Source organism: Erpetoichthys calabaricus, chromosome 8 (assembly GCF_900747795.2).
Source record: "Erpetoichthys calabaricus chromosome 8, fErpCal1.3, whole genome shotgun sequence".
NCBI classification, from domain to species: domain Eukaryota; kingdom Metazoa; phylum Chordata; class Cladistia; order Polypteriformes; family Polypteridae; genus Erpetoichthys; species Erpetoichthys calabaricus.
Genome location: NC_041401.2, coordinates 65,176,708 through 65,203,624, shown reverse-complemented (window position 1 = coordinate 65,203,624; position 26,917 = coordinate 65,176,708). Strand labels below are relative to the sequence as shown.

Sequence of the window (26,917 nt, the reverse complement as noted above, 5' to 3'; positions counted from 1 at the left end):
AATTTGCTTGAACAATCTGGTTGATTTTGTGACTTCTCTCATCACGTTAAGTATCATAGTTCACTTGCCGAAGCGATTTATTCACGCTAATCTGAGCCAGAGGCTGCAGGCCAAGGGGAGGGGGAAGCATGACGTCAAGAGAGGGGTGTCAGGTGGGGCCCCTCTCAATCACGAGTCAGTCTCCACTCGAGTTGGTGTACCTCTCACCATGTTTTGGAGTGTACCTTGCCACCGCTTAGCTAGCGATACCTGTTTGTTTATTGGTTTTTAAAGTTTGTCCTGTTTTACTACTACACGGGCGGTTCTGTGGGGGACAGCTAGTCATTAATAAATGTGTTCCCTTATACCACCCTGTATGAACTAATCATACATGTACAGATCCCCAATGAGTAAAACAATACCAGTAAGTCTGGGAATTATCTATCAATTACAATATATCACTCATCTGAACATCATGTATAATTCAGGTTTATTTTTAAAATACTGTATATTTGCTGCTGTATACCTAAAGCTCAAGGTAAAGTTGTAACACCATCATACTTACAGGCTTTTAAACTGAAATAACAAATAAAAGCAGATTTGCGATTTTGTCATGTCAGTTGAAAAAGATAAGCAAGATTTTTGGATGGTGGTGCTTTAATACACAATGTTGGTCAGTGTGTGCCACCGTTTTGAAAAGCACTGCAATTTTTTTAAATTAAGCATCTGTGTGCAAAAGCATTTTTTTAATTTGGAGCTACTGTACAAGTCCTCATATGAATGACTAATCGCAAGCCCGGCAAAGAGTAGACAGGCTTGTAGATCAAAGAAACACAACACAAGATGTATTCTTTCAAAACTAAAACTTTGAGATCTGTACATACACAACATTTTTGCATCCTACGAACAATTTTAACTTTCCAGCAACACATTTCTTTCACTACCTTCAAATTAGAAACTTTGTTAAACAAAACCTGCCCAATTTTCCTCACCTCCCACCTACCTCTATTCTGGAAAAAATATTGATCAGTCTTGAGGACTCAGACAGCATCTTCATAATATATAAAAACATTTTAAAGTCACTCTCTTTCAAAGATCCCAGAGTACAGTGGGAAAAGGATCGCTCACTCAATATCTTACAAAAAGGAGTGGAAGGTAGCAATGCACAGAATTCACTCGAGCTCCATATGCACAAAGCATACAATTATTCAACTTAAAATTATATAATGAGTACATCTGTCTCATTTAAAACTGTCACAAGGCTAACATGCATAACAAGTTTATAAGTAAAAGACAGATGTTGCTGTTAAGCTACCAGGTTCATTGTTTACCAAGCTGTAAATTCAAATTCTTCTTTATATCATTTGCTTTTCCAATTAAAAATGTAAACAGCTATACTTAACACAAGCTCTCTGTCCAAATTCAGAAATTACGGTGTCAGGTTTAATTAAAGGACAAAATAAAAAGGTCTGATTCCATTAAAGCAGCTTTTCTTGCGGTTTCTTTAATTACAGGACAAGTTCTCTGATTCCTTTTTCTCAGTTTATTACTTTAATTTCTCCACCAATATTCCAATCTTTTCTCACTCTCTGGTAAACCATGCCTTGACTTGCTGCTCTTGGTTTACACTACAGGAAGTTCGCTTAAAAAAAAGACAACACAAACTGACTCAACTATCATCATATCCTGTATAAAGGACCACTGCAACTAACTTACCGAAAAGTTTGGAAAAGCTGCTGAAAATATCAGGTGTTGTGATTGGCTAATTTATCTATCACTGATCGACTCTTTTATAGTGAAGATTGGATGATTTAGATCTGCAGCCGATCTAGTTGAGAACACCTAATTCTCAATATCCTTGTACCCATTCTTGGTTTAATTTTCATCTTGCGGCTGTATCCAGGGAGGAACATCAAGCTATTGCAGACGGTCTTATACCCTCTGACTTTTAACATGGTTGTCTGTAATTTCCTTTCTGATCTTTTCAGACAATGCTTTCTCTGGCCTATCTTCAGTGTGGGTTACACGAGGTACCAAAATGCGACTGCTTTTCTCCATTTAAATAGGTTGAATGACTGATTTTACGATTGGAGACATGTATGAAATTAAGTAAAGAAAACAGCGAGCTTGAAAAAAAACCATTCAAATTCAATTTTCTAGGGGTAAAAACAAATATGTCCAGGCCATTTTAGAATATCTTTGTAGAAAAAGCAAAACTTTCTCTCTTTCACACTTTATTTGCTTTGACATATCAAAGGGATGCAGGTACATATGGGGCAATTGCTTTCCTGTAATCACTTCAGAGGAGGCATAGAGCACATTTTCAAAGAAATGTAATGTAATGGTACCAACAAATTTGTCCACATTTGTGTGTGTGTGTATAATAATAATAATAATAATAATAATAATAATAATACATTTTATTTATACAAGGCACCTTTCAGAGAACTCAAGGACACCGAACAAACAAACAAATAAATAAAAGACACAATTATAAACAACTTAAAACATCAGAAAATCTAAACATTAAAACCAAACAACACCACTGTAATCATAAAGAAAAAGAAAAAGCCATTTTAAACAGATGCATTAAGTTTACATTTAAAGAATGAATATGATTTAATGTTTCTGAGCTCGGTAGGTAATGAATTCCAGAGCTTGGGAGCAGAACGGCTGAATATATATATATATATATATATATATATGCCAAAAGCAAGGCAGAAAGTAGCCCTTTACATCATGACAGTCTCTTGAAGTACAAACTCTCGATCACAAACACCGATTAACCTTACACGTTTAACAATTGTCAATAACATTCCTATTATTTCAGTACAATAAAAAGCATCTTGAGTAGATATCTAATCAAGTTGTTCTATGTTTTATCAAATAATTTTTGTGAAGTAGTTTTACTTAAGCAAATTTTATAAAATATAGATCTGGGGATGGTGAACATGTATGCTTATCATCAAGTTAAGAAATTCAGTTAATTCACTTATCCTACTAGTTTGCCCTTTTTCCATATACACAGAGTAAGATATTTAACTCCTTGAATATGATAGATAATTTATTAATCCCCAAGGGGAAATTCACATACTCCAGCAGCAGCACACTGATAAAAACAATATTAATTAAGGAGCAATAAAAATGCAGTGCAAGGTGGAGAGTGCAAGGCAGGTATAATCTATATATATAATTCACTAAACCGCCGACAAGTAGCCACCCATGGAAAGCACGCAAGACAGCCACGCCCACTAACTCTAAGAACACTGGATACAACGACAACTCGCAGAGCCACGCCCACCAACTCGGACGCAGCAACTCACAACACCGGGCGTCATTCACGTTCGTCTCTGCTAGACTCCACATGCACCTCTGAGCCACGTTGACTTTTCATTAGTCAACCTCAGTGGAACCTCGGTTCACACAGAGGCAGCACAAGAGAGAGCCGCGCACACACACAGGCAGCGCCAGAGAGAGACAGAGGCACACACACAGGCAGCGCGAGAGACAGCCGCGCACACACACAGGCAGCGCCAGAGAGAGAGCCATGCACACACACAGGCAGCGCCAGAGAGAGAGCCGCGCACACACACAGGCAGCGCCAGAGAGCGAGCCGCGCACACACACACAGGCAGCACCAGAGAGAGAGACAGAGGCACACACACAGGCAGCGCGAGAGAGAGCCGCGCACACCCACAGGCAGCGCGAGAGAGAGAGCCGCGCACACACACAGGCAGCACAAGAGAGAGACACGCACACACACACACACACACACACACAGGCAGTGCCAGAGAGAGACAGACGCATACACACAGGCAGCCCGAGAGAGGGGGGGCTGGACTCAAAAGGTAGGAAGGCAGTTAAAGAATGCACATGGCTTGAGGTTCGAAGAAGATCACGTACTGTCGTAGTTCCGACCATAAACGATGCCGACTGGCGATCCGGCGGCGTTATTCCCATGACCCACTGGGCAGCCATTACTCCCACTGGCATGCCTCCGCATAAAGTCAAACTTAAAATTGGTTCAGTCGTCATGCTTCTCAGAAACCTCATGCCAGCAAGATGTCTCTGTATAGGCACTAGACTGACTGTTCTCAGCATTCACTGCAATGTACTGGGGTGTAAAACAATCGCAGCTCCTACCTCATAAACTGTCCATATTCCCCGGATTTCTCTGACCCCATCAGATTTAAATTTGCCTTTTTACTTTTACACGCAGACAATTTCCTGTTAGATTGGCCTTTGCAATGGCAATTAATAAGGCGCAGAGACAAACTTTCAAAAAGATATGCATGTACAGTGGGTACGGAAAGTATTCAGACCCCCTTCAATTTTTCACTCTTTGTTATATTGCAGCCATTTGCTAAAATCATTTAAATAAATTTTTTTCCTCATTAATGTACACACAGCACCCCATATTGACAGACAAAAAAAAGAATTTTTGAAATTGTTGCAGATTTGAACAATGACAATAAAGATCTATCTATCTATCTATCTATTTATTAAAAAAGAAAAACTGAAATATCACATGGTCCTAAGTATTCAGACGCTTTGCTGTGACACTCATATATTTAACTCAGGTGCTTTCCATTTCTTCTGATCATCCATGAGATCACCTTCATTTGAGTCCAGCTGTGTTTGAGTATACTGATTGGACTTGATTAGGAAAGCCACACACCTGTCTATATAAGACCTTACAGCTCACAATGCATGTCAGAGCAAATGAGAATCATGAGGTCAAAGGAACTGCCTGAAGAGCTCAGAGACAGAATTGTGGCAAGGCACAGATCTGGCCAAGGTTACAAAAAAATTTCTGCTGCACTTAAGGTTCCCAAGAGCACAGTGGCCTCCATAATCCTTAAATGGAAGACGTTTGGGACGACCAGAACCCTTCCTAGAGCTGGCCGTCCGGCCAAGCTGAGCTACCGGGGGAGAAGAGCCTTGGTGAGAGAGATAAAGAAGAACCCAAAGATCACTTTGGCTGAGCTCCAGAGATGCAGTCAGGAGATGGGAGAAAGTTGTAGAAAGTCAACCATCACTGCAGCTCTCCACCAGTCAAGGGTTTATGGTAGAGTGGCCTGTCGGAAGCCTCTCCTCAGTGCAAGACACATGACAGCCCACATGGAGTTTGCTAAAAGATACCTGAAGGACTCTGAGATGATGAGAAATAAGATTCTCTGGTCTGATGAGACCAAGATAGAACTTTTTGGCCTTAATTCTAAGCGGTATGTGTGGAGACAACCAGGCACTGCTCATTACTTGTCCAATACAGTCCCCACAGTGAAGCATAGCGGTGGCAGCATCATGCTGTGGGGGTGTTTTTCAGCAGCAGGGACAGGACGACTGGTTGCAATCGAGGGAAAGATGAATGCGGCCAAGTACAGGGATATCCTGGACAAAAACCTTCTCCAGAGTGCTAAGGACCTCAGACTGGGCCGAAGGTTTACCTTCCAACAAGACAATGACCCTAAGCACACAGCTAAAATAACGAAGGAGTGGCTTCACAACAACTCTGTGACTGTTCTTGAATGGCCCAGCCAGAGCCCTGACTTAAACCCAATTGAGCATCTCTGGAGAGACCTAAAAATGGCTGTCCACCAACATTTACCATCCAACCTGACAGAACTGGACAGGATCTGCAAGGAGGAATGGCAGAGGATCCCCAAATCCAGGTGTGAAAAACTTGTTGCATCTTTCCCAAGACGACTCAAGGCTGTATTAGCTCAAAAGGGTGCTTCTACTAAATACTGAGCAAAGGGTCTGAATACTTAGGACCATGTGATATTTCAGTTTTTCTTTTTTAATAAATCTGCAACAATTTCAAAAATTCTTTTTTTTGTCTGTCAATATGGGGTGCTGTGTGTACATTAATGAGGAAAAAAATTTATTTAAATGATTTTAGCAAATGGCTGCAATATAACAAAGAATGAAAAACTGAAGGGGGTCTGAATACTTTCCGTACCCACTGTATCTGCCACAACCAATATTCAGACACAGACAATTGTATGTTGCTCTCTCCAGAGTTCCATCTTTTCATTCACTTACAGCACACAGGCGCGTGCGAGACACACACACACACAGAGGCGCGCGACAGAGAGAGACAGACACACACACACACAGAGGCGCGCGCGAGACACACACACACACAGGCGCGCGACAGAGACACACACACACACACACACAGAGGCACACGTGCGAGAGAGACACACACACACACAGGCGCATGACAGAGAGAGACACACACAGGCTCGCGACAGAGAGAGAGACGCACACACACAGAGGCGTGCGCGCGAGACAGACACACACACACACAAACACACACAGGCGCGCGCTAGAGAGAGAGAGAGACACACACACAGGCACGCGACAGAGAGAGACACACAGGCGCGAGAGAGACACACACACACACAGGCGCGAGAGAGAGAGAGACAGACAGACACACACACAGGCGCGAGACAGACACACACACACACAGGCGCGCGAGAGAGAGAATCCCTGACCCCATCAGATTCAAATTTGCCTTTTACTTTTACACGCAGACAATTTCCTGTTAGATTGGCCTTTGCAATGACAATTAATAAGGCACAGGGACAAACTTTCAAAACGCTATGCCTGTATCTGCAAAACCCAGTTTTCAGTCACGGACAATTGTATGTTGCTCTCTCCAGAGTTCCATCTTTTCATTCACCCATAGTCATATCCTCAAACCCACCCCATTTGAACAACTGTGTCTTTCAGGAAGTGTTCACCCATCAATACATAATTATACAGCGTATGCTACGCCGCAGGTTGGCTAGTAGACAATAATCTTGTATAGTGTTAACGCTTACCCCCCCGGGAGGAAATGAATTGAAGAGTCACATAGAGGGGGGGAGGAACAATCTTCTCAGTATGTCAGTGTTGTCAGTGATTCTAGTACATCTCTTTTTCCAGAAATTCCAGGAGTAAAACTGGTTTCAATAAAAAAAAGCTGGTTTGTGAAAATGTATTATCTGACAAAATCATCATTTGTTAATAAGAGTAGTCTGAGAAGTGAATTGCACTTCAAGTCAGGTGGGTGTTCCTAGAACCCCTATATTAAATGTATAAGAATTATGGTTTGCCTATGCTGTTTTGTACTTCCAAAACCACCTGTACTACTGTGCTACATTAAAACATCCTTCAGTTTGACACAAAAAAATATTGAAAAACCAAATGAAAGCAAAAACTATTTAAAATGATGTAATCCTATATGTTTTCTTTCAGTTCTGAGGTAATTATTTGCTTGCAAAAGTATTTTAGACACTGACTGAATGAAACCTTACAGAGAGCATACATAATGTACATGTGTCTATGTGAAGCACAAGTAGAAAAAAGCACATACCAATATTCTCAACATTTGGCTTAATCATTGTGACATCACAATGTTGGAAATTTCAGTATAATGTATGGGAAGTTAGAGGTCACTACCTACATTCTGTAATGTCCCAACAACATAAACATCCTATACAATGGCAAGAAAAAATGTAACAAACACAGTACCAGTTACAAACACTTGATGAAAAAGCATCTCATAGAACTAATGAAAAGTTCATATGTGAAGAAATGGCTATTTGCATGACATCACTGAAAATAATACCACCATTTTTAGATCTCTTTTCTTTTGTATGCTATGCTAACTTAATTTCTTATAAAACCTGAACTCAAATCAACAAGTCTTTGACATGTTGCCACAGGTTACAGCATATTATTGTTGTGATGTTATGGTTGATCAGTCAATTTTCATCCCAAATGACTCAACTGGTGATGGGTAAATTACCCGATCTCAAGAAATAATTTTTATCAAAAAACTTCTTTTCTAAGCTTTATGTTAATTTAGTTGTACTGCTCCATTACATGAAGCATTACGTTACTTGAAGAATCAAACAAGTCATTTTGCTGCTGAAGCAGAAAGTAGGCAGGCAGACTTTAGGCAAGAGTGAAGACCAGAATAGCAGCTTTTACATTAAAGGAAGTGGAGCAGTAAACTGAGAAAAGGTAATCTGAGAAGTCAGTATGTGCATGGAGAGAACAGCCGAGTAGAAAAGAGAGCTGCGTTTTCAGAAGAAACTAAAAGAGAATGAGTTCAGACCTTTTCATTTTTTCCTGTAATTAAAACAAATACTCCTTGTTTGTGTTTTGATGCAAGCTTGTGTTTAGTACAGGATCTCACACTTTTAATTAGAAAAAGTACAGATAAAGAAGAATTTGCCCTCACAACTTAGTAAACAATAGGCTTGTTAGTTAAAGAGCAAAACATGTTGATTTTACATGTAAACTTGTTAAACATGTTAGCTTTGTGGATTGTAATTACAACAATAACTTTTCTTTTATGGTATATGTATGAAACATTTATGTAAATTTCTATTAGTTTAAAAAGTATAAATATCGTAAGCCTAGTTACATTGTTTTAGTACTTCTAAATGATCAGTAGCTTGGAATAAATATGCATGAAAATTATGTAACAAGGTAAACATTATGTTATTAAAAAAATTACCCAATCTTTGTGAAGAGCTTGCCATGAGCATGGAGAAAGTTCAAGATGAATCGTTTATTGAGCTGCAAGAAAAACAAAAATGGTAAAGATAGTTAAGACACATACATATTTAAAAACAGGAAACTTTGGCCATTGCTGTTATCTAAAATGTGCTCAAACACACTGTATGGGGCAACTAAGAACAGAAGGCTGTTATTTTCTGATTATTGCTGGACTAGAGTCTCAAAACTGTCTGCATAAGATAGCAGTAAAAACAACCATGAAACTGGTTATACTACTAAACAAGACATCTTAGTATAATGTTAAACAGATCTCAAGCCTTACAAAATAATATTCAAATACTACTGAAGAACACCATTTTATCTATCTGTTTTCTTAAAGTCAGTTTTTCTGTTACAGGAAAACAAGAAGCCTAAGCAAAAACTGGCAGGACTGGGTAAGAGACATTAACCAGAGCAGTGCCAGGATCATTTGCTAAGGGCACTGATCATACAAAAGAAGTCCACTCAATTTAAATGTTAATCTACAGATACCAATTCTTTACTAGAAAGTTTTGATGTCTTCAGGAAACAATGTATATGATTACTGATCAACAGTTTAGATAACAGTGGCAACATTTTCCTTACACTCCTCTTAGGAAATATGCACTATGCTCTCTGCTGGTAGCTTTGGAAAATTACACAGTAGACTTAAATACTAAGCTTATAACTTATTCTAGTTACTTGGAAAATATGCCAATTGACATATGGTGACTGAAGTAAGTGTGTTGGTCACAACAGCTTCATGTTAAGGCTAGTGTTTATACAGTACACTTGCAACTAGCATCAGTAACAAACCTTTCAAATTTCCAAGTAAACAAAAGTCATCTTAAAAAGTTTTAATTATCTAAATGTTTTTTTGCTTTTTAGATTCTTGCTAGTAATTAAAATATGCAAACATTATAACAAATAAACTGTACTATAAAGTTTTGTTTTTGTGTATATAGACTGTGGGCAGGTAACTTTCATCCTAAGTGCTACAGGATTCCTAGGAAATCACCTGAAATGAGCTCCTGGTGTTAGTTTTTTTTGTTTAAATCAACAGCATTTATTAGCTTTAAGTCTCCTGTCTTGGAAACTACCATTTGAATGTGCACCATTTCAGCATGCAGTTCAGAAAAATGCGATCACATTATTGTAACATACAGTTTTACAACATATTTGTATTTGTCAAGAAGAAGCTGTTTCACTCATGTAATTAGAAACAAATGATCCAAGTGTAGTACTCCTCCAGCTTGGTTCAAAAATGTGTTTACGGTTTTCTCAAAGTAGTAAACCGCATTGGTGAGAGTTCTGACTTTGTAGAGCATAAAGATTAAATGATCTATTAAAAAAACTGCTATAGCAAATGCAAGAATTAGCTTCTAATTAATAAAGTGTTTGGAATACAAAACCTGTAGATAGAACCACGGTTGCCTATCCCTGTAGGGATCTATGAACAGCGATTTAGCATTTACTAGCATGACGGTTAAATAAAGGTTCCCTACTGACCAAAAAACACTAGAAGAATAAAAATACATGTAAATTATTAAAAGGCTATTTTTATATTTCTTGCACATAATCACGTTGCTTCACACTACAATTTTCAAGTTATTTAAAGTATGATTTCAATTTCACTTTTATGTTGCATTTCCACTAAAACTAATCTTCTAAGAATATTTTATGACATATTTCATATAAAGTGGTTTAGCTCCACAGAATTTGTGGCAACTAAATACACAAAGAAATGTGAAACACTCATATACTACAGTTTTTACAATTCTATGAAAAACTGTTTTTAGCTTATGCACAATGACCACTTTCTTTAAATGAATGAACTGCAGGATGAATGATGTCTATGATATTTAAACTACATTGACAGAGCCTTCCATTAACTGTAACTTATTACAGGAAAAAAAAATCACTAACGAACTTCTGTAAAAAATTTTTTAAAAAATATTCGTCCTTCCATTGTAAACTAGTAAACGTCAAATCAATAAGATAAGAAAAAGTGCATTTTACAAGAACAGATACATTTTTGAAGCATGTTTGTTTTAAATTTTTCAAAGAGTAGATTGTAAAGTCCACTTTCACTTGAGGTTAACTGCAAAATAGAATCTTGAGGAAAATAAGAAACTTTGGAATTTCACCTTTAATGCTGATTTTATCAGTTTCATACACATATATATATATAAAATATTTACCCTAACATCTGTGGGGAGGAAAGCAAAGTTGACTAGAAATCCCAAGCTTGTGCCTGGGTTAAGCATACAGTAGCAATCCTTCTAAGATTATTGCTCTCAAACATTGACCTTTATTAGTCCTAGTCTGGTTGCTGGTCACATAGCTTACAACCACATTTTTGGAAAAACATGCTGCGTAGAGGGTTTAGTTTGGAGTTCCTGTGTAGCGCTGGATTGACAACTTATGTATTTGATTTGAGACTAGGGCTTTGCTTTAATATTGATATTTTTCCTAGTTTTTTTTTTTTTAAATCTTCTTTTTATGACCTCAGTTTAGTTCCTGATGTTTTTTAGGGTAGGCACTGAACTTTGTCCTTATATCTCCTAGTCCACTTATTTTTATTTTGAAGTCCTTATGCACTAGTGCTGGTTTTCTTTTACACACAAGACTACAAAAGAAGCTTTTGGGTAAATTCAAATATATATAAGAACAAAGAACACAGAAAAAGACTACACAATTCAGTATATCAAGGTAATTTGTTTAGTTAATTGTTAAGCACTACAAATATTGCACCCACACTTTTTTTAAACGTCAGGGTTTCTGCATCAACTACATGATATGGCAGTTTTTTCCAGACTAACAGAAACTTGTGTGAATGGGTGCTTTGTGACATCAGTTTAAAATGCACTTCCGTTTATCATCTTCATCATTATCAGCAGCATCCTTAAGTATGTGATTTTATATTTAATTTATATTATTCTGATGGATGAATTTTATCAAAGCATGTACTTGGTCACACTTTTCTTATAAACCTGTTATATAGTATTTTATCTGTAGCATTGTGACCACATACAATTCTGTAGATACTATGCTGGCTGTATATAATGGTCCTCAATTTATATTTAAGAGCTTTTCAAAATAAACTGCTTCAGCACATTTACCATTCTCTGAATCTAGGCTATCTACATAAACCCTAAATCCTTTTCAGAAGTTGTTTCCATGTATTTACAACTACTGTACTACTTTCTTACTGCTTGCAGCATCAGGAGTCTTTTAGTATTCACTAACTGCTGATGGATAGACAAAGACAGTGAGTTACCAAGACACCTAGTGTGAAAGCACTGGTAGCTTTGAACAAAAAATAGTATTTGGGGGTCTAGGGTGGATCTGGCTGGAGAGTGGCTATAATATAACCCTCAAATTTCCTCCTTTAATATCTTGTTGTGAGAACACATGGTTCATCACAGATAAAACTGAAGAAAAAGAAAATGCTATCTATCTTCATCTAATAGTCTCAATACATTCTCATCCTGGCAAACTCTCTGCATTTCCATGGCAAACTCTCTGCATTTCCATGGCCAGGGTGCAAATAGTATGCATTAAATTTTCCTCAAACTTCTGAGAGGGAAAACAGTTAAACATTACATGAAAAACTGACTAATAAATAAGAATTATGTGATCAATTATATGCGTAAGTGTAAAGTAAATAATTTTGCAGAACGAAAAAGTAAAATTGCGATGCAAGATAGTGGGTTTGTGGCACATACATTTTAAATAAATATGGCGTTTTTGGGTGGGGCTTAGGCAGCATGGGGTTGCTGCTCTGAAGGCAGATGTGGGGCAGAGCAACACTGCACTCTTGTGCACAGGAGTGAGACTGACCAACTACCTCACTGATGCTAGAGACACACCTGTGTCCCACAGGGTTTTTAAAAAAAGAACTGAGGTGTAAGAAGGAGGAGAACAAAAAGATAACATCGAAACAAGAGAACCGTCAGTGAGCGCAGTATCAGGTGGCTGAGTCTGCCAGAGAGAGAGGAGGCAGAGCGGTCAGAAGCTTTGCGATGGACCAAACAATGTGTGCTTCATGAGGTAGATCATTACCAGATGACTTAATGGAAGAGCAGGTACAATGTTGGTAGAGTCCTCCTTAGGAAGCAGTAGGATGCTGTGGTGTAGCGGGTCCACAGCTCATGTCAAAAAGGCTACTTTTTAAAATAAATAATCGCCACACTCGTGGCTTAGTGAGGGGGCGTGGTGTGTGTGGCCGAGCAGTTCCCGGGGAATTCGTGATGCGGGCAGTTCTCACTTAAGTGCACAGGTGAGGAGTCGTCTGCATCCGTAATTGTTCCCGGGAGCTGCTGATTGCCACAGCTGATCCAAGTCCCCGTGATAAATAGAAGCGCGAGGCGGCTAGCAGGGGAAGATGAAGAAAGAAAGATGAAAAGATGAAGCAGGGGAGTCACCAGTAAAAGAAAGGCACCAGGCTTTGCATTTTGAAGAGACTGCTTTCAGCCGTTATTTTAACCTTGTTGTTTTTAAAGAATTTTTTTTTCTATCGTGTTTTAACTTCCACCCTTTCACTTGTTTTTATGGATCATTTATTTAAAGATTTTTTGAGACACTGAACTATTTCTTTGAACACTGTTTTGTTGTTTTAAATAAAAGCACTTTGGCACTTTTTGCACCTTCCCCTTACTTCATTGTTGTGCCTCACTGCATAGCTAATCGGTGACATTACCGACAGTGTCAGGTTCAAAGGCTCCTAGAAGCTGAATGGAAACACGGAGCGAACCCGCATCGTCACAGATGCCAGGAAAGAATGAAGGAAGACAAGAGGCCAGCTGGCTCTGAGTGGTCTGGCAGAGGCAGCCAAGATGGGAGTCAGACAGGAAGTTGCACTAGGCCCAGTTGAAGTTAGAAAGAAGAGCAAGGGACCTGATGACAGTGTTGTTCTTATTAGGGTTTAATCTTGGGATTATTTATGGGATTTTAACTCAGACTTTCACTTGGATTTTTCTGAAAAATGTATTTATGGAAAACATTGATGCACAGCACTTTTTGAGCACTTGTTTGGTTTTAAATAAAAGCACTGAACACTTTGCGCCAACCTCTTGGTGACTGTGCGTGTCCTCATTTGCCTGGCTCATCCTTGGGTACATGACGGATCTGGATTCAAGAGGTTCCCTGGAGACAACCCAGACCATCACATGGGATAACTATAAGCTTGTCTGAAACACAATGTACAGGATGAAAATATGACTCTTAAAATATAGCAACGATTTTCTTTGTACAAGATGCACTGAAAATAATCTCAAACCATATACACACCCCGACTCAGCAACAACCAATTTTTGGTCATAGTTGTCTCCTCTATATTTCTATATAAAAAAAAACGAAAAAAAACAGTAACAATTAACCAATAAACTCAACTAGTTCAAGTTCAGTTTTTTAATCTAATGTACACGTACAAAGAAACTCTTACTTTCATTCATTCATAATTCATACATTCAGACACTGAAATTCTGCCTGTCACGATTCATCCACGTTATTTACCCAGGGAGATAACATTTAATTAATGTTTATATTTCTCCCTCTGTAAATGCCTAGCAAAGGAAATGATTAATTCTGTAACCAACTAAAATGATGACTTGCTCCGACCCTGCAGTTATATGTGGTGACTTCAACTATGCGACTTTGGAACAAATGATGACAAATTCTCATCAGTTTGTGACCGGTTCCACTCGAGGAAATAAGTTGGGCCTGCTGTATTCAAATGTTAAAGATGGCTTTACTTGCTCCATTAGGCAAAAATGACCACAAACATGATTCATCTTATTCCCAGCTACAAGCCTGTTATTAGATGGACACCTGTTACCACCAGAATAGTGAAGTGAAGCATGAAGGCGGAATGACTGCTTCTAACTGACAGACTGGGAAATGATGTGAGAGTGACAATGGGACAATAATGAGGGACTCAGTCACTGCAGCACAGACTATATTAACTTCTGTCTTGACACAGTGTTAGCCACAGAGAGTGTGTTGCTTTCCAAACAACCAGCCCTGGATTACTAAGGAGCTAAAAGGTCTCATGAATGAGAAAAAGGAACATTCAAGTCCAGTGACAAAGAGGCTCTGAAGGATGTACAGCATATGCTAAAGAAAAAGCCGAGTCAAGGTAAGGAAGCTTACAAAGCTAAAATAGAAAACAAACTCACTCAGAATAACATGAAGGATGTCTGAAATAGACAGGTTATAAGTACTACACTCAAGCAATCCAAGGCTTTGGTGATTGAAGGAGACGAAGACCCTGAACCAATTTTTTAATAGATTTTCCTTCACGCTGCCACCTTCTTCCAATGACCACCCAACCCGAATCCCATACAATCCCTACTACATCAACAACATCTACCACGTCAACTGGAATGGCTAGTAACAAGTCTACCTATGACCATCAGTGTGGACTGTTCATAACTTAAGACAAAGTAAGGAGACAAATGAGGAAGCCACACACAGGAAAAGCTGCGGAACCACATAGTCAGTCCTCAAGTTCTTAAGATCTGTGCTGACCAACTATGTGGTGTCCACTGTCACCTGTTCAATCTGTCCCTAAGGCTTCAGAAAGAAGCCAGGCACTTCTTCACCTAATGACTAAAGACCAGTAGCACTTACATCTCACATCACAAAGACCTTTGAGAAACTGATCCTAGATTATAGGAGTCCTCTTGTGGTAGATCACCTGTACCCTCTGCAGTTTTCCTATCAGACAAAGATTGGAGGGGAGGATGCAATTATCTGTCTCCTCTACAAGGTTTATTCTCACCTAGACAAAGATGGGCAGCACTGTAAGGATTATGTTTTTGATTTCTCCAGCAACTTCAATACCATCCAGCTATCCTTGTTAAGGGGTAAACTTAGGGCTATGCAGGTGGACAGGACTATGTTGTCCTGGATAATGGATTCTCTGTCAGGCATACTGCAGTCTCTAAGACTCAACAACCGTGTTTCTGATATGGAAGTGAGCAGCAATGGAGCACCATAAGGAACAGTCCTGACTCATTTTCTCTTTACTCTGTACACCTCTAACCACATATATAACACCAGGTCATGTCACTTGCAGAAATTCCCTGATGATTCTGCACTTATAGTGTGAATTGATAAAAGGGATGTGATAAGAGTATAGGAGTCAGGTGGAACAGTTTGTTTCTTGGTGCAAAGAGAATTGCTTGCATTTTAACATCAGCAAAACCAAGGAACTGTTTATTGACTTTTGCCGCAATACACAGTCTATGTCTGGTTACTATCTGAGGAGTGGATATAGAGGTGATCCTCTCCTACAAGTACTTGTGGGTCCACATCAATGACAGGTTGGACTAGTCTCTGAATATAGAGGAACTATACAAGAAAGGGCACAGAAGGCTCCTTTTACTTAGGAGACTGCATTCCCTTCATATTAAATCCTTCACATCTTCTAAAACTCTGTTTCGGCCAGTGCGATTTTCTAAGCTGTGGTGTGCTGGGATGGTAACATCACTACAACAGAGGAAACAGAATCAATAGGCTAATTAAAAGGGCAAGTTCAGTTATAAGACACACTCTGTACACCCTGCAGGTAGTAGAGAAGAAGAAAATTAAAACTGAGTGCCATTAGGAACAATGCTGCATATCATCTCTGTGACACACTAACACAAAGTACTTTCAGCCACCAAATTATTCAGCAGAAGTGTGCCAAGAAACACTCCTGGGGCTACTTTATACCAACAGCAATATGTCTACATAATGCCTCACTGTGACTGAGACAGCCAAGTAAGAAGTTTTTTTCTCTCTTTTAAATTTTCATGCTTTATAGTATTTGCAATGTGTGTTCAGACCAAAGTGTATATTATTTATTTAGTTACTTTTCTACCTATTTATGTACGTACTTATTTAAAGGGCTTCTGTAAAAGGCCAAATTTCCCCCAGGTACAAATAAAGTTCTATCAATCTATGTCTTATGCACAAGTGTTGTGCTGTGAAGTGACTATCACGCAAGCTGGTGACCCTCAGAAACTCGTCTTCTGATTGGGTGGTGACTTTGGGCCTGCCAGATCTCCTCCTATGAGACCTTCTTCCTGTTTCCAATTACTTTTCCATTGTGTAAGACACCATACTCACCAACACTTTGAATTTCTTTGCAACTTCTCTAAATTACAAGCCTACACTTCTAAGGGTAATAATTGCCTGTCTACTTGCCTGTGTTAATTGTGGTTGTCTTGCCATTATCACTGTAATATTGTCCAAGTAGTACCAAGTAGTACTTCACAGCATGTAGTAAAACAGTTTGTTCCAGCTCTGCTTTAAGACAGACAGTTTTTAAGTAATCAACAGAAGTTGGGACACCTATCCAAATTGTTTGCTTCACCTTGAAAAGCTTAATGTACTTTAATTGCTGCAGAATATCTGCAGGTTGTAACCTATTAGTTTCTCCCCGAAAAAGGCCCATTTATAAAATTCTGATATTTCTAGTTTACAGTTTTTGCTAACCTAAACTTTAAATTTAAACCTCTGGCAGTTTACTTTTTACCTTTTCACCATTTTAGGACATTCACTGCATTTCAACTGTGTGTGTGTGTGTATGACTTACATACATACATACACAGTTTTTAAAGTTAATACTAGGTAATAACTTTTCTGACAAAGTTAACCTTAAATATTATGTTTCAATAGCAACAGTCTATGTGGACAAAGATTGTAATGTGGGTATTCCTGGCAAGTGTTGCTGTACATCTGAAATGCCTTGACCGAAACTTCTGTAATTTAAAGGCGGAGAGCCACAGCAAAATACAGAAAACCCTCTTCTCTTTCTACAAAACCAAGCAAAACCACAGCACCCCTGGCATAATGTCATAAGTAAAAGTCAAACCAAATATAAAGATGTAACTTTCGATCTTATCTAGGATTGAACCCAGTCAGCACACACACAAAAATGAACTTATTCAAACAGCAAGAACAAAGGCCAAAAGGCAGAAATGAACTTTGATCAGTACAATCAAACAAGTGCATTTGTTTTAGGTTTCTAAATATAATTAATTCTTAAAAAATAAAGTATTACCTTTTAATAAGCCAGCTAGAGTTTAAATTTAAATACAACATAAAAAGTGAAAACATTCCTAATAAAGTATGTATTTCCATTTCAATCAGTAGCCCAAACGCGTGGCATTTTTAGGAGCATCTGACAGAATGGCAGTATAATTGTCTAAGCTGAAATTATTTTTAATATCAAATAAACTACAAATATATTGAAATGTGCTTTCAAAAAAACAATTCCATTTCTATGAGGCTGTACCTTTTTTTTTTTTTAAAAAGTCAAAGGGTCTCAATTTTCATATTGCACAGGGATGCGATTTCAAGGGGCTGTACAGAGTGGAACTACATTTTTTCTAAGCAGGGTATTTATTATTTAAACATTTAGACAAATAAATTGTAATTTAATCCAATATGTTTGACTGAGAAGGTGACAGTGAGGTTTGAATACGAGCCAGAAAACACTGATGGCAAGTTGTAGCAAAAGGACTAGTAGAGCACATATGGGAACAATTAAATAATACCTACACAAAACTAATATTTAAAGTGACTGTTACTTGCAGTCAGGCACATGTCTCTTATCTTAGAAAAATCTTGAATCGAGACGTGATCTTCTCGGAAGACACAGTGCATCCAGAAAGTATTCACAGCGCATCACCTTTTCCACATTTTGTTATGTTACAGCCTTATTCCAAGATGGATTAAATTCATTTTTTTCCTCAGAATTGTACACACAACACCCCATAATGACAATGTGAAAAAAGTTTACTTGAGGTTTTTGCAAATTTATTAAAAAATAAAAAAATTGAGAAATCACATGTACATAAGTATTCACAGCCTTTGCCATGAAGCTCAAAATTGAGCTCAGGTGCATCCTGTTTACCCTGATCATCCTTGAGATGTTTCTGCAGCTTAACTGGAGTCCACCTGTGGTAAATTCAGTTGATTGGACATGATTTGGAAAGGCACACACCTGTCTATGTAAGGTCCCACAGTTGACAGTTCATGTCAGAGCACAAACCAAGCATGAAGTCAAAGGAATTGTCTGTAGACCTCCGAGACAGGATTGTCTCAAGGCACAAATCTGGGGAAGGTTACAGAAAAATTTCTGCTGCTTTGAAGGTCCTAATGAGCACAGTGGCCTCCATCATCCTTAAGTGGAAGAAGTTCGAAACCACCAGGACTCTTCCTAGAGCTGGCCGGCCATCTAAACTGAGCGATCGGGGGAGACGGGCCTTAGTTAGGGAGGTGACCAAGAACCCGATGGTCACTCTGTCAGAGCTCCAGAGGTCCTCTGTGGAGAGAGGAGAACCTTCCAGAAGGACAACCATCTCTGCAGCAATCCACCAATCAGGCCTGTATGGTAGAGTGGCCAGACGGAAGCCACTCCTTAGTAAAAGGCACATGGCAGCCCACCTGGAGTTTCCCAAAAGGCACCTGAAGGACTCTCAGACCATGAGAAAAAAAATTCTCTGGTCTGATGAGACAAAGATTGAACTCTTTGGTATGAATGCCAGGCGTCACGTTTGGAGGAAACCAGGCACCGCTCATCACCAGGCCAATACCATCCCTACAGTGAAGCATGGTGGTGGCAGCATCATGCTGTGGGGATGTTTTTCAGCGGCAGGAACTGGGAGACTAATCAGGATAAAGGGAAAGATGACTGCAGCAATGTACAGAGACATCCTGGATGAAAACCTGCTCCAGAGCGCTCTTGACCTCAGACTGGGGCGACGGTTCATCTTTCAGCAGGACAACGACCCTAAGCACACAGCCAAGATATCAAAGGAGTGGCTTCAGAACAACTCTGTGAATGTCCTTGAGTGGCCCAGCCAGAGCCCAGACTTGAATTCGATTCAACATCTCTGGAGAGATCTTAAAATGGCTGTGCACCGACGCTTCCCATCCAACCTGATGGAGCTTGAGAGGTGCTGCAAAGAGGAATGGGCGAAACTGGCCAAGGATAAGTGTGCCATGCTTGTGGCATCATATTCAAAAAGACTTGAGGCTGTAATTGCTGCCAAAGGTGCATCGACAAAGTATTGAGCAAAGGCTGTGAATACTTATGTACATGTGATTTCTTAGTTTTTTTATTTTTAATAAATTTGCAAAAACCTAAATAAACTTTTTTCACGTTGTCATTATGGGGTGTTGCGTGTAGAATTCTGAGGAAAAAATGAATTTAATCCATTTTGGAATAAGGCTGTAACATAACAAAATGTGGAAAAAGTGATGCGCTGTGAATACTTTCCGGATGCACTGTACATTGAAGTCCCACGAGATTACCTGCACGTGACGCCCTACTTACAAACAATTTAAAACAAGATTACGAACATCTAACCTCTCATTTGTTGGAATGCTTTTGGCAGACACACTTCATGTGCTCAAGCTCTTAAAAATTTTATACATTCTAGACGACACGTCAACGACTAAGCAAAGAAGAAAGAGCAGCACGTCGAAAAAAGACCCAAAAGCATCGGAGAGAAAATAAGGCAAAAAAGAATGCAAAAAAAGAACAATAATAATTCATGTGTAAATTCTGAAAATAAGAAAAGTATTAATCAGCCTGGACCAAGAGGAATTGAAAACCTCTAGGTCCAATCGGGGTCAGAAATAAAAAAGAATATCAAAAACGTTGGAGTGATACACAGGCAGAGCGGGTTACAGATTATGAAAGCAGTGGAATTCGAAAGGCTCAAAAAAAAAATAGTAAAGATCGCTTTAACACAAATAAACGGAAATTATTACTTGGTGAAATAATGGAACAGCTAAAAGAGATCGAATATATGGACATAGGTGATATGTCAGAAGTATATAGATATTGTAAAGCTTTGACGTTTAAGTCAGAGACTTGTACATCGTCTAATTCATGTTGCCATCAGGGAAAAGTAGAGTTTCTTCCAAATGAAGAGGTGTACCCCCGAGAATTAAAAGATTTGTTGTTTGGTGAAAGTGAAATCCATAAACACTACAGGCAAAATATCCGAGTCTACAATAATTTTTTCGCATTCGCATCATTCAATGTACAAAACATAGATTTACACAATAATGGACCATACATACACTGTGAGAATCTGTGGTCCCACAACAATTAAAGCTACGACAAGTTTAATTTTGAAGAAACCACAATTCAGTCAATGTATATTTATGATCACGGAGAAGCGATGCAACTTAGTATCGAAACGGTGTTTGGTCATATCAAACACAATTGAATTTCAAAAATTGGGTTCAACTCACATGCATTTATTGGTTATTTTGCAAAATAAATTAACAACTGCTGATGAGGTAGATCAGGCATGTCAAACTCACCACCATTGGTGGGCCACTTCGACTGTTATACGTGTGTCAGCGGGCCGTACTTTAACAAATACTATTATACAAAGTTACTGTAGCTTTCTTTCCAATACTGAAAACTTTAAAAATGTAACACTTAAAGTTTAAAGAAAAGCAATTTATTTCCATGCAATCTCCATACAACAGTGTAGAATTAGAGTCTTAACTTCTTAGCTAGGTCCTTATTATATTACTAGGCTCACCCTCCTTTTAAGGCGACCGACTTTTATCCTCAATTTGTGTGCGCTCCATGTGTACATCAGGCATGTACAGTAAGTGTAGGGAATGAGAACATCAAAGTGCCCATTCATAACATCTCCCGAAAACCTAAGTTTTTTTATCCCCTCAAGTGCCTGTCCAAACTTGGAGTGTAGGACTCCATAATAATATAGTTGAAACTCATTGAGGAACAACTCTCCCGCTGCCATTAGCTCAGAAATGGTACCATAACTTTGAGACTTTGACATTTCAGTGAGATACTGAAGCTCATTTGTATAAGAGATTCCTGACGGCATCATTGTAAATGGCTGAAACCTTGACCAATTACTTAAAACATCTCGTACAATGTCAGCCCGAATCTGTACCGCTAAAGATGGAGTTTCATGCACTAAATAAGCTATAGTTGAGAATAAGCAAGCACCATCACCCCTAATATTTACTATGCGGTGAGGCATTTGTACTCCATCAACTTTAATTATTTCCTGAGACATAATTTTGTCTATTTTTCCAGCGCATCGCACACAAAAGCAAGGGAACGATGGGAGCACCAGAACTCTGCTCACATCGCGTTGCTTTGTACCGCAAGCTGCAAGTAGTAAGTCTGTGATAAGCGGAATACCGCTACGCTTTGCACTCACGGGACGGAAGGACAATCCCGAACGCTTTTATATAGTGTCTTGATGATTGATATTCATTATATTATATTCATTGCTTATATAGGAGCCTTACAGTGTGAGATTTATTTCTTTTGTCCAGACACTTGGCATCTCTTGTTAGTAACCAGTTCGTCAATATCAGGCTTGAAATCTTGTACAGCTGCAACTTTTATGAGGGATGAAAGGTGCTCGACAGTAAGTCTTGAGCGATATGGGGTTTTGATAGCTTTCATTAACAAAAACAATTGCTCACAAAGGTAAGTGCTTCCGAACATTGACAGTACTCTCGATGCCAACTTACGGATCTGCACATACGAGGGTGGCAGGTAAGCATACAAGCCTGGCACACCAATTTCATTGTATTTTAATGAATTATTATTATTATTATTTTGCCTTCAGAATAGAATCGGACTGCACTTCAATCAAATCCATTTGGATATTCTCAGGCGCATTGTCAACGTTGTAAGAGAACAGCGCAATGCCGTTTGTGTGAACTGAAATCACGAAAATGCTCACTGAATTCATTGCTCAGTAATTCAAGTTGGAAAACAAATCCTCCAAAAATCTAATTTTACTTTACTAAGTTTACTTCAAAGTTTATATTGTAAAATAAGCCGATATGCAAAAAGCCACCTGACCTACAATAATTTTACAAACTCAAAATCACAAAAATATGTTAATAAACAACTCACCAACTTCTCACGTCCACTTCAGATCTTCAGCTGTAGTCTGCACTAACTGTTCGTTACAATACTAGCACAAAATTACATGAAACTAGAGCAAAAAAAACGTGAAAATATGCGGGCTATTACTACTTGTGATGGTCAGTTCTGCCCAGTGGCCAGTCTCAGCAGCCCAGTCAGTAGTGTAGCCTTAGCAGGGGCGGCTCTAGGCTCGTGGCGCCACTGGGCAGAGAAAGAATCGGTGGCCCCTTCGCCTGGCAATGTCAATACGGTATCTTATGCATGGCGGATGGCCACATCCGTTGCGGACACTGCATAGCCGCCTCGTGCTCATGACACGCTTCTATATGGGCGTGTCCATAACTTGAAAACCAAGTGGCGGCCCATAATATTCTCATTACGGCAAAACATTATAATACTACATATAGCTTACTGCTCCGACTCTAGCGACATTAGTAAATGCAGCGTACTAATTAACAAGAAACACAATGTTTTTCGGCCACATTGCCATCAGCTGTGTCGTTATTTTCTCTTTCTGTTTTATATTCAATATATATTGGCATGGCGGCCCCTGGGATTTGGCGGCATTGTGCAGGTGCACAGTTTGCACATGCCTAAGGCCACCCCTGCTGCAGCCAAGCACTTCATTTGTGACGCTGAGACTCATTAACTTTGGACAAGGTTCGTTGCTATACTAGCAGATGATGTTTCCGGTACTGTAATGCCATGGGAAAACACGCTTTTGTCAGAAGGCAGAAGTAAGAAAAGTCAGTAAGTAACACCGAAGATGCAGAATGATTCAATCACAAACGATAGTAATCATTTTGTACAAGTTCAGTGCTAACTAGGATCGGTCATGCGGGCCGCGTGTTTGACATGCCTGATGTAGATCACTTTGTCTGTGCTGAAATTCCAAACAGAGAAACCTATCCTGAATTATGGTACAGTCATTAAACACATGTCCCACAGACCACATTTAAAAGATTCAGTATGTTGGGAATCAAAAGAGAAAAAGTGTTAAAAGAAATTTCCTAAAGCGTTCGTTCAATCAACAGATATGACTAAGACTGGCTTTCCTGATTATCGCCGAAGAGATAATCATCACGAACAACACACTTATCACGAAAAGAAAGATGGTAAAATTGTGATGATCGATAATTCAATGATTGTAACATATAACCCATATTTGCTCAAACAATTCGATTGTCATATTAATGTCGAGTATTGTGCATCAGAAATGAGTATTAAGTATATCTACAAGTACATTCATAAAGGGCATGATAGAGTAAGACAGCTTTATCCAAAGAACAGTCTCAAAACGAAGTTCAAGCATATTCAGATACTCGGTACGTCAGTGCAATGGAAAGCGGGTGGCATTTAATTGAATTGCCAATGCATGGTCGAAGTCATTCTGTTGAATTATTAACGATTCATTTACCCGGTCAGAGTATGATTAAATTTAAAGAGGGCGAAGAAGCAAAAGCATTAAAGGTAGTGAAAAATAGAAATACAAAATTAATGGCTTATTTTGAACTTAATAAAACAGACGTAAATGCAAAAGCATATATACGCATGCGCAAATCCCTCAACATTACACATGGCAGAAACAAAAAGGAGTGTGTATGTGTACGCATATATATATATATATATATATATATATATATATATATATATATAATGTGTATATATGTGTGTATATGTATGTGTGTGTGTATATAGTATATATATATATATATATATATATATATATATATATATATATATATATATATATATATATATATATATATATATATATATATACACACACACACAGTGGTGTGAAAAACTATTTGCCCCCTTCCTGATTTCTTATTCTTTTGCATGTTTGTCACACAAAATGTTTCTGATCATCAAACACATTTATATTTAGTCAAATATAACACAAGTAAACACAAAATGCAGTTTGTAAATGGTGGTTTTTATTATTTAGGGAGAAAAAAAAATCCAAACCTACATGGCCCTGTGTGAAAAAGTAATTGCCCCCTGAACCTAATAACTGGTTGGGCCACCCTTAGCAGCAATAACTGCAATCAAGCATTTGCGATAACTTGCAATGAGTCTTTTACAGCGCTCTGGAGGAATTTTGGCCCACTCATCTTTGCAAAATTGTTGTAATTCAGCTTTATTTGAGGGTTTTCTAGCATGAACCGCCTTTTTAAGGTCATGCCATAGCATCTCAATTGGATTCAGGTCAGGACTTTGACTAGGCCACTCCAAAGTCTTCATTTTGTTTTTCTTCAGCCATTCAGAGGTGGATTTGCTGGTGTGTTTTGGGTCATTGTCCTGTTGCAGCACCCAAGACCGCTTCAGCTTGAGTTGACGAACAGATGGCCGGACATTCTCCTTCAGGATTTTTTGGTAGACAGTAGAATTCATGGTTCCATCTATCACAGCAAGCCTTCCAGGTCCTGAAGCAGCAAAACAACCCCAGACCATCACACTACCACCACCATATTTTACTGTTGGTATGATGTTCTTTTTCTGAAATGCTGTGTTCCTTTTACGCCAGATGTAACGGGACATTTGCCTGCCAAAAAGTTCAACTTTTGACTCATCAGTCCACAAGGTATTTTCCCAAAAGTCTTGGCAATCATTGAGATGTTTCTTAGCAAAATTGAGACGAGCCCTAATGTTCTTTTTGCTTAACAGTGGTTTGCGTCTTGGAAATCTGCCATGCAGGCCGTTTTTGCCCAGTCTCTTTCTTATGGTGGAGTCGTGAACACTGACCTTAATTGAGGCAAGTGAGGCCTGCAGTTCTTTAGACGTTGTCCTGGGGTCTTTTGTGACCTCTCGGATGAGTCGTCTCTGCGCTCTTGGGGTAATTTTGGTCGGCCGGCCACTCCTGGGAAGGTTCACCACTGTTCCATGTTTTTGCCATTTGTGGATAATGGCTCTCACTGTGGTTCGCTGGAGTCCCAAAGCTTTAGAAATGGCTTTATAACCTTTACCAGACTGATAGATCTCAATTACTTCTGTTCTCATTTGTTCCTGAATTTCTTTGGATCTTGGCATGACGTCTAGCTTTTGAGGTGCTTTTGGTCTACTTCTCTGTGTCAGGCAGCTCCTATTTAAGTGATTTCTTGATTGAAACAGGTGTGGCAGTAATCAGGCCTGGGGGTGGCTATGGAAATTGAACTCAGGTGTGATACACCACAGTTAGGTTATTTTTTAACAAGGGGGCAATTACTTTTTCACACAGGGCCATGTAGGTTTGGATTTTTTTTCTCCCTAAATAATAAAAACCATCATTTAAAAACTGCATTTTGTGTTTACTTGTGTTATATTTGACTAATGGTTAAATGTGTTTGATGATCAGAAACATTTTGTGTGACAAACATGCAAAAGAATAAGAAATCAGGAAGGGGGCAAATAGTTTTTCACACCACTGTATATATATATATATATATATGTGTGTGTGTGTGTATGTGTGTGTGCATCTAACTAAGCAGTTACTCAGACATTAAAAAGAAAAGCTAATTAATGTTATATGTGGTATTTTATTAGATACTGTATATAAAAAAAACTATACATACAATTTTAATTATGCAGATGGATTGAAATGTAAAGTTTTGCTTCACAATGGCGCGTAGTGCTAGAGGGGGCAGAGCCCCCTAGTATTGTAAATTTTCAAACCGTTGCTGAAAAAACCCTTTGCTGAAATACTAGAATTTGTGTTAGGGAAGAGTTTATGGATATCAACAAGGATGCTGCTCTGGAAATGATTTTCAATTTTGTTAAGGTGCAGTGTGATTAAATGAACAATTCCTGGTTATAAGGTGACCACAAAAATCAAGACCTTATTGCACATTATATACCTTATTGTATATTAAGAAATACTCTGCTGTGCCATTATCAAGTTTATAGAATGGATGAGATGTATCAGAAACGTACATTAGGGTATGTTGTGAAACTTGGAGTTTTGTCGCACTTAAATGGCCAGAGACAGTACATTTTTTAAAGCTTTTGAAAAACTGCTCAGTTAAGTGTTTTTTTATTACTAAAGAACAGCTTCACTTAAGAAAGGAAAAGTTTAGAAAATGGCAGCGAACAACAAATAAGAAAAAATAACCTTCACTTTAAAAATCCCAAATCTTATCCTTGATTGAGGAGTATCTTTATTGTCATTGCACAAGTACAACTAAATTGGATGCCATCCTACCAGTGCAAAACAGGAAGAAATGATAAAACTACAGAAACATATAAATAAGAAGAGATATAATAGGGATTCTAAAAGTGAAAAAGTAAAACAAACATACCATACAATGACACAGTTTTCACTTTCTGCTGGTATTCATTGCCTAATTTGTTCCCTTTAAAGTTTCACAGTATGAGCATCATTTAGTGGAGACACAGCCTTTGCGCAAAAACTATTTTTTTATTTATTTGTCCACGTTTTTATTGTCTTGAAGGGTTCAAACAGCGAGTGACTGGGATGGAATGGATCTT

At 38.6% G+C, this 26,917-nt stretch overlaps 1 protein-coding gene across 1 annotated transcript in view; it reads right to left on the bottom strand.

The window, feature by feature from the left end:
• smg6 (SMG6 nonsense mediated mRNA decay factor) overlaps positions 1 to 26,917 on the bottom strand; it is a 539,535-nt gene that overhangs the window by 338,155 nt on the left and 174,463 nt on the right. Inside the window, exon 9 of the mRNA XM_028806651.2 lies at positions 8,495 to 8,556. Within this exon, the coding sequence (XP_028662484.1) occupies positions 8,495 to 8,556 (62 nt within the window). The remainder of the gene's footprint in view (positions 1 to 8,494; positions 8,557 to 26,917) is intronic.